Source organism: Formica exsecta, unplaced genomic scaffold, assembly GCF_003651465.1.
Source record: "Formica exsecta isolate Colony F162 unplaced genomic scaffold, ASM365146v1 scaffold115, whole genome shotgun sequence".
NCBI classification, from domain to species: Eukaryota; Metazoa; Arthropoda; class Insecta; order Hymenoptera; family Formicidae; genus Formica; species Formica exsecta.
Window position 1 is genome coordinate 1682828 of NW_021848490.1, and position 9610 is coordinate 1692437.

The following is a 9610-nucleotide window of genomic DNA, read 5'->3' on the forward strand; positions in this document are numbered from 1 at the left end:
CCGTCGACCAATGGACACATATCAAACTGTGATTTCACTAATAGCATTTTTAAACTTCGAAAAATAGATATTCTCTTTTATTACATATTTTCACGGATTATTGTGTTCGCCGACAAATTATTTATTTTATCATTACGTTGTCACCATAGACATATAGGTCCTATGATTGTCACTCTATGCTGATATTACGGTTGGGTTCAAACAACTAGAAGAGAAACCTTTTTTAGATAGCGGCCATTCCGTCGACCAATGGACACATATCAAACTGTGATTTCACTAATAGCATTGAAAAATAAATTATAAAGGCGCTACTGAACGGCTATTTAAACGACTTATAAAAAGAAACCCATTGGCCGCTCTCAGGGCTCCTACTCTCTCGAAGTTATAGTAGTGATGGTTGTAAACAAACACAACAAAACGATATTTTTTAAACAAATGGAAATTAATGATCTATTTTTTAAATTACTGTAAGAAACACAAAGTTTGTATATGTAAGAATAAAAATATTTTTTTCGTTAAAGACAATAACTACTTGATACTTAACATAACACGGGTTATCATCGCAAACAACATCGTCAGTTAACGAAGATAAGCGCGAAAACTAATCGGCGTGCGATTTATATATTAAATAAACTTTGAAGCAGTTGCAGCAAAGTGAGTTTTGAACTATTAATATCTTACAGTATAATGCATATGAAATAATTAAAACCAGATCTTTTTCATTTAAAATAACATTAGATGATACTAAAATTTGAAGTGTACAATTTTTTAAAAATTGTGAACTGTTTTTTTTTTTTTCAGTAAAAGCTAAAGAGCTCTTGAAAGCTAACAGTCGACAATGTTTCAGGTTGGGATACAGTTGCTGCTGATTAAAGTGAAATGTCAAATATTTCATAGAAATGCAATTATAACCTCCAGGACTTTGTACTTTTGAATAAGATCACCATAGATAGGATTAGTTGCATGTACAGATATCTTCATTAAGCATTCAGAATGGACCAGATGCTTCCTAGTCCTGGTTTTAGCATACCTAGCATTGGTACGCCTCTGCATCAACCAGAGGAGGATCAACAAATCTTGCCAAATGCCATACAGCAGCAACAATCGCAACAGTATCAGCAACTGCAACAATTACACTCGATGAGTCCTAACATGCAAAGTGGCATGTTAATGATAACAACGCCGCAAAAGAATATGCACACATATGCCCCAACTCCAACATTTGCGACACCGCAAAGTCTTATGCAGCCACAAACACCGGTAATTTAATATTGAAGTGTTATTAATGGAAATATTAGTTTAGATAACAATATTACAAACATTTTCAAAAGACTATTTTAATGTTGCAACTTTGATAGTTTCAAATTAGTATTAATTGAAATATAATTTGATAATTGTATGTTACATTTTTGCATTGTAGTGAGTGATAAACTTTAGCAAATTTAGTTTTTTCTCTATTGTTTTTATGTTGATTCTATATTTACTTTAACAAAAATGTTTAATTTTAAATTTATTTGTTTATATTTTAAATATTGAAATATATTAATTACGATTGAAAAACATATAGCAATAGCGAAGAAGAATTTGAAGAATACTTAACTGTTAAAAAAAAAGAAAAGTACAATATTTTAGAAAGGATACTTTACATTTTTCATTAATTTATTCTTTATTCTACTTTATTATTTTAATACTGTCTCTTTTATTTCTTAGCAAAATATGATGTCTCCAATAGTACCACAAAGTAATCAGATAGCACCGCCATCAATTGGTCCTGCAACCCCAGGGCCAATGACACCGATGACACCAGCTTCCGCAGATCCTGGAATATTACCACAATTACAGTAAATTTTCAAAGAAAATTGATATAACGCTCTATTTTTTCTTTTTTTTACATATATACATAATATATCATGTATTTTGCTTTATTGTAGAAATATCGTGTCTACTGTCAACTTAAATTGCAAGCTCGATTTGAAGAAAATAGCGCTTCATGCTAGAAATGCCGAATACAATCCCAAGAGGTTTGCAGCTGTTATCATGCGAATAAGAGAACCAAGGACGACTGCGTTGATATTTAGTAGTGGCAAAATGGTTTGCACTGGGGCCAAAAGCGAGGGAGATTCGCGTCTCGCTGCGAGAAAGTACGCGAGAATTATCCAAAAGTTGGGTTTTCCTGTAAGTATTGCCTCTTCATCAAAGACATAATGCAAGATCGATTAGTGTTTTAATACAATTTTTTTCTTTTTAATATAGTATTACAATTTATTGATAATTAATAATTATAATAATCTTTATTATTATAAATATGATTATTGAAATTGTTCTAATTGCAAATTTATAGGCAAAGTTCCTAGATTTTAAGATCCAGAACATGGTTGGCAGCTGTGATGTTAAATTTCCAATTAGATTAGAAGGTTTAGTGCTTTCTCATGGGCAGTTCTCGTCTTACGAACCAGAGCTATTTCCAGGACTGATATACAGGATGGTCAAGCCTCGAATTGTATTGCTTATATTCGTTTCAGGGAAAGTGGTATTAACAGGTGAGCACATATATTCATATATCCTAAGATTTTATTATAATTTTTTAAATAAGATTCACAAAAAAGTGTGTCATAAGATATACTGTTTAGATAATATATCAGAGTTATAATTTTTTTACAATTTTCAAATTTTTAACATATTGACCAGATTTATATCGAAAAATTGAATTATAATATTGTTATTTTTAAAATACAAATATTAAATATCGATATTTCCAAAATTTTAACTGTTATAATTGCAATGTTTATATGAGAAAAAAAGTTTATGCTGGACGTTTTTAAACTTCTGGAATATCTTTGTAACCGACAAATCTCCATAAAATACACTATCTAAACATATTTGTATTTGAATACTTATACATATGTTTATATGTTCTGCCACAGGTGCAAAGGTTCGCAAGGAAATTTATGAAGCCTTTGACAACATTTATCCAATTCTCAAGAGTTTTAAGAAACAGTGATAAAGTTCATATAATGCTGATTTATTTGCATGACTGATTTTATTTCTAATACGTTACAGAGTTCTTATTTTTTTAAAAATAAAATCACACAGAGGGGACAAATTAATATTATTGTTAAATTACAGTTTTTGTTAACTTTTTCTATTTCACATTAATTCAATATATAGAATGTTCCAAAATCGTTTTTATTGCCGACTTTTTATAAAGTTGATCTCTTTATGAAACTTATTAATGAAATTCTTTTTATTTTTATGTTTTCGAGTAATTGACAATTAAAGATAAAGAATTTCTACAAATGAAGCTTAAAAAAAAAACCCAAAATATTTTTTAGTTTGTGTAAAATTTTTTGAATTTTAATAAATTTTCTATTTGAATTTTAGCTAAAAAAATATAATGTTAAAAGTGCATAATTATAAATACCGATATTTTTTGTAAATGTCGATATTCAAAAAGAAAGGATGGTTTCTGCAATATGACAAAAAATCGTAATTTTTTTATAATTTTGAACCATAGTGCAAAAACTCCCCAAACGCATACTGAAAATTAGATAGTAATATCTTTATTTCTAGATTGACAGCTAAAGAAACCGCGATTAAACAATGTCCAATGCTTTAAAATATATAATTATAATAATTTAACACATAAATTATACACACAATATAGTTTATAAAATATTTATTATTTTTTTTAAACCTTTAGTTTTTCAATATCTGAAAAATGAACAGTGTGAAAGAAAGAGTAACTTGTATAATGTTACAATAATTCTGCTTACATTTTTCATATCGAAATAACTTACTTTATTCAGTTGATTTTCATAGACATTCTAAAAATACATCAGATGGGAGCATGTAAATTTTGTAATAGATTCAGTTCCGATTTTTCTGAAACTTCTAAACTTCCCGTTTATATGTACTTTTCTTTTCTCTGTATATATGATATACATAATAGAGAGTGCATAATTTTGTATTTATATATAAAATAGTCTCTTCTAGAGTAATATACATACAGTGCCTCGATTAAGATCGTACAATATTCCCCGATTATAAGATCGAATTTACCTTGGTTGTAATATTATAATATTTTTCTTGTCATTATTCAGATGAAACGTTGTGTATCAAGAATACATGCTTTATCAATTTCGATTCTTAACAGATATTATTATCTCTTAATTACATGATAAAGGATGTTGCTTTAATTAATAAGGAAAAATATGAAAAATACATGTCATACATATAAAATGATTTATCATCGCTGTATGAATCTCTTCTCTTTTTTTAATTTTATATTTTTAAATAAAATTACCAATAGAGACATCAAAACTTAATAAGAGGTCAACATTTAAATTTTCTATTTATTATTTCACACATTGCCACTTATTAAAATTAATTCAATATACAAATATTTTTTTATTTTGGATGACATTATTGTTATGTCTTATCTTTCCACTTTTTTCTGATCAAAACCATTCTCTTACTCTACGTCTAAATTGTATTTGTTGCATTGTTATTGTAGAAGTTCTTAAAACAAAAACTGTTAATTTTTTTTTTATTATAGAATTATATAGTAACAAGCTTGAAAAAAATAATATTAGGCAGATATTTGTGCATTATATTCAATCTGCTGGAGCTCTAATATTTTTGTAAGTCCCTTTTAAATAGAGATGCGCAATGTATATATAGTATAAGAGAAAAGAATTATAACTAGTTTTCCAATATATCATACTAGCTAATTTGTATGCAATAACTCATACTATTGTATCAAAACACACATTATTTGCTGCACAGATATACATTTCTATTTAATTGTAATAAAGTTATGTAAAATAAAAATAATTATTTATTTTTTGGTAAATATAAAATATAATAATAGTACGTCTACAAAATACGCAGATATTTTGCAAAAGTTCAAAGCACACACATGGCTTGTATAAAATTTATATAATATTAAAAATTGAAGAGTATTGGTTTCTCACGAGCATGTACAGAAAAAAAGCAAATTTTGTTAGACAACTTTAAGAGCATTTTAAATCGTGTACATGCAGAAAATAAACCTGTAAAAAAGTCGATGTAAATAATAATCTCTAAATTTTGCTGGATATTTTATACAGACTCAGTTTTGCATTATGATTTAAACGCTTGGTAATAAATAAGTAAATCTCATTATCATATACTTACACCATATTTAGTTACTCATTATAGAGAAGGAAGTTATATATTATTATTATAATCTTCATAAAAATAATCAAAATCATAATAAGTATGAAAGATTGACGTTTAACAAGTTTATAATTTTGATTTTAACGTATGGCGCAATACTCGACGTAATATTTTACCAGATGGAGTTTTTGGAATACTATCCACAAATTTTATGCCGCCCCTAAGTCGCTTAGGATTGGATACACGTTCTGAAAAAAAGATATATATATACATAAATGTATATAAAATCTACACGCGCGAAATTTCCATTATATCGCGATATTAATGATTCTTCGCGAGTTAATAAAAGTTCAATAAACTTTTTTTTTAGAATTAATAAATAGGCTACATATCATATTTGTTCCATTATTAGATACGATAGGTTATCAGATGTAGAAACAAAGCTATCCTGGATATTCTTACCATTCACATATTGGATTATATCTTCCTCACGTACATTGGAATTCTCTTGTTTGACAACAAATGCCATTGGTAGTTCTCCAGCTTCTTCATTCGGAATGCCAATTACGGCCGCGTCTTTTATGCCAGGATAAGTCAACAAAATCGCTTCGAGCTCAGCTGGTGGGACCTGATAGCCTTTATATTTAATAAGTTCTTTTATACGATCGACGATATAAAAATACCCTTCTTCGTCATAGTATCCCACATCTCCTGTATGTAACCAACCATCCTTATCAATCGTCGCTCTAGTGGATTTTTCGTCATTATAGTAGCCTTTCATTATTAGGTCTCCCTTGAAACATAACTCTCCTTCACAATTCGGTCCCAAAGTTTCATCCGTCTCATATTCTCCAAGTGGTATTATCTTTGCTGAAAGAATATTATAAATACATCACTAGTGTATTTCATATTGATGAAAAAGATACATTATTTAATATTTATCAGTTATAAACATCAAAAGTTGTGAAAAAAAAACAAGTGGAAAATATAAACGAATACCAATATTTGAAAAAAAGTGAACATTATGTGATACTATTTCATAATACAATAGTGGAATGTGAACAATCATGACTCAATAGTGAGTAAAAATAAAATGTGCTTAACTGTAAAGAATTAAAACACTCAAAAACAATGTATAAAAAACAAAGCTTCCTCTATGAGGAAGCAATAATTAATAAATATTAATTGATTACATTTCAAGTAGTAAGACATTATATATTTCTATAATCGAGGAATATTATTACCTGATACACCTGCAACTAACATGCCGACACTACCAAATTTTACTGCTGTATTATCTGGAAATCGTAGCACAGCTAAAGTAGTTTCCGTTAAACCATAGCCCTGTGTAATTTCGGATATATTTAATCGCTTGGCGACAGCTCTCTGAGTTTCCTGTGACAATGGAGCAGCTCCACACCTAATTAAATAAGTACTTTAACAACTGTGTAATTTATAGAAAATTTTGAATGAAATATTTAAGCATCGGACATAGGATATACATTTCTAACATAGCTCTGATTGTTTTAATGACAGTTCCATAAAATTTCTCATTCCATAAGATACAAAATTTTCAAAAGAAAACTGCTATGAGCAAAAATAAATAAAGTTTAAAGGTTTTCCATTTATATAAACTTGCATTATTTTTGTACCTACAAAAAAGCCAGAATTAAACTATTAAGGCAACATTTTTATTCTTGTCTTCATTTGTACGAGCTTTTAATTTACTTATTTAGTATAGAGAACTGGATTATTAATTTCACAATTATTAAAAAATATTTATATAATTTTTTCTTTATTCAAATTTTTAGAACCTTCTTTCAAACTTATTGTTTAAAAACCAGAATCTCAGTTGAAAACAGCAAAAATAAATAAAGTTTAAAGGTTTTCCATTTATATAAACTTGCATTATTTTTGTATCTACAAAAAAGCCAGAATTAAACTATTAAGGCAAAATTTTTATTCTTGTCTTCATTTGTACGAGCTTTCAATTTACTTATTTAGTAGAGAACTGGATTATTAATTTCACAATTATTAAAAAATATTTATATAATTTTTTCTTTATTCAAATTTTTAGAACCTTCTTTCAAACTTATTGTTTAAAAACCAGAATCTCAGTTGAAAAATTTGAAAGAAAAGATGAAAGTTTTTCATTTGCATAGCATTCTTCGGACATTAATTGTATTGCATTTTTCATCTTTTATCTTATTTATTTTTCAAGTCTTTATTTCTTTGTATTATTTTAATGACAATCTGCTTTCAAAATTTCAACATATTTACCATATTTTTTTAATGGAAGATAGATCATATTTGTCCACAAGTGGATGTTTAGCTAGGAATACCATAATTGGTGGTACTATCGTTAAATATTCAATTTTATATTTTTCTATTGATTGTAGAAATAATTTTTCTTCAAAGCGTGAAAACACTATACCACTGTTTCCACCTATCAATCTTATCACCAACAAGGCGAACGAATATGCGTGGAAAAATGGGAGCAATGCCAAAGAGATAGCATTTGCAAGAAATGGGTTGCTAATATACATGCGTATGATTGTAGTAATATTTTTATCTGTCCACATAACACCTTTTGGCAATCCTGTAGTTCCACTCGAGCATAAAATTGCTGTTACATGATTATTTACATCAACAGGAACAGCTTGGAACTTATCTTTATTTTCATCAGAGACACTTGATACTGCTTTATACATGCTCATCCATGGTATGTCAGTATTATCATAATCGTTTAACAGTAACACTCTTGGCGACCAATGTAACTCTTTAAATATACTTTTCATGTTATTAAGTGCTATCACAGAAATAAAAATATACTTTGGTTTCGTAATGCTAAGTGCATGTTTTAATTCTCCTTTGGAATATAATGGGTTTAATGGACAGACAACAGCACCCAGATAAAATATAGCACACACTGGAATACAGAATTCCAGATTGTTTTCACTACATACAGCTACGGTATCATTCACTTTCAGTCCTTCTTTTCGAAGGTAGATTGCCAATTTTCGGCTATTATCTAAAATATGTTTAAATGTTTGTTCCTTGCCTGTGTGGGCATCTATCTGCAAAACAATTTACCATTGATGTAGTGAGAAAAATTATATGCAATAAGATTATTGGATCTATAATAATATGATTCATAAATATAATATATAAATATAAGTTATTTTATATATATGTATATATAAAAGAAAAAGAAAAAAAAATATACGTATATAAAATTAATGCAAATATATACATAACTTACTTGTGCCACACGAGTATCATGTATTGTGAGTTGTCTTAATAATAATTGCCCCACCGAGAAATCAAGTTCTGTCATCAATTCTCCTTTCCCATGCAGAATATGTGCTTGTTTTGACATGTTAAATACGAAGAGCTTTCTTTCTCACGTCTGATATTAAAGAGTATTTGAGAACATTAAAGAGAATACAGAACCGTGTATCTCGCACAAAATACAATACTGTGTAAATGTTTACTTAATGCAATAAACAGTCGCAATAAGGACAGATAAGAATCTTTTGCGCAGTCATTATTATGATGATTATTAATGCATATCAGTGTATATTTGTGGTATGTATTTTTCAATCAGTGAGAAAAAATATCTCGCGCCGGTATGTTATCGAGATGAGTTTTGCGCGCATGCGTATGCGCGAAACAAACGGTATCAATAAAGTGCTTAGTTAAGTAAAAAGGAATGCCATTAATCGCCCGCCCAAAAATCTCTAATAAGTGTAAAAAATGTTCTAGAAATTTTGTTGTTTACTTGCTATTTTCATTTTGAAATCCATTATTAATAAATATAAATTTACTCTTTATTCATTCTATATATATAATCTGTCTTTATTATCACCAGATCCGCCAAGACTTTGGCGCTCATAACACCTTTTATCTACACATCACTGTTTTAACCAGAGACATAGTATATCTAGACCATAGACATAGTATATCTAGACCGAGCGTTTGCCTTTATTTAAGGAGTGGGGGTAAAGATACACGTAGAAAAGGACATACTCTGTTTCGTGCCCCTTGCGTTCTTTCTCGCTCGCACAGAGCATAGCGCTCTCTTTCGTCATGCTACGTGCGAGCGAGAGAGAACGCAAGGGGCACGAAACAGAATATGTCCTTTTCTACGTGGGCATCGGCCGTCGGCCCCCACTCCTCAACACTAGATATACTCTAGATATACTATGTCTATGGTTTTAACTGTCACTTCACCGCACATGCGCGAAAAGACCCGGCCCGAATAATAACACTAGGTTTGTTCTTACATGTTTTTTTTAGTTGACTTTGTGCATTTCTCGTTTGTCCTTTCTTTTTTTCGAACTTTTAAATATATATCTATCTCATTTATTCGGTTCTAGTTCAGCAAAAAAAAAAAAAACACGATGAATTAAACGCTTCCAAAAAAAGAAGAGGGAAATTCCGCCGTTTGATA

The 9610-nt window shown here is 29.1% G+C and overlaps 2 protein-coding genes across 4 annotated transcripts; one reads left to right on the forward strand and one right to left on the reverse strand.

Moving 5' to 3' along the window:
* Positions 1 to 346: 346 nt before the first annotated feature.
* On the forward strand, positions 347 to 4824 carry LOC115238639 (TATA-box-binding protein). 2 transcript variants are annotated; one of them, XM_029812641.1, is made up of 6 exons: positions 347 to 654; positions 802 to 1260; positions 1711 to 1841; positions 1932 to 2175; positions 2342 to 2540; positions 2925 to 4824. In XM_029812641.1, exons 2-6 carry the CDS (start codon positions 994 to 996, stop codon positions 2999 to 3001), a joined length of 918 nt encoding a protein of 305 aa, XP_029668501.1. In that variant the 5' UTR covers positions 347 to 654; positions 802 to 993; the 3' UTR covers positions 3002 to 4824. The 2 variants fall into 2 exon arrangements, with proteins under 2 accessions (XP_029668501.1, XP_029668492.1); XM_029812632.1 differs by having other exon boundaries at positions 348 to 654; positions 848 to 1260.
* On the reverse strand, positions 3785 to 8802 carry LOC115238625 (4-coumarate--CoA ligase 1). 2 transcript variants are annotated; one of them, XR_003884520.1, is made up of 6 exons: positions 8420 to 8802; positions 7438 to 8234; positions 6402 to 6577; positions 5620 to 6027; positions 5176 to 5405; positions 3785 to 5051 (listed from the first exon to the last, which is right to left on the reverse strand). XR_003884520.1 is itself a non-coding variant. In XM_029812617.1 (5 exons), the coding sequence occupies exons 1-5, from the start codon at positions 8534 to 8536 to the stop codon at positions 5284 to 5286; spliced, it is 1620 nt and encodes a 539-aa protein (XP_029668477.1). In that variant the 5' UTR covers positions 8537 to 8802; the 3' UTR covers positions 3785 to 5283. The 2 variants fall into 2 exon arrangements, 1 of the variants encoding a protein (XP_029668477.1); XM_029812617.1 differs by having other exon boundaries at positions 3785 to 5405.
* Between the last annotated feature and the right edge of the window lie 808 nt (positions 8803 to 9610).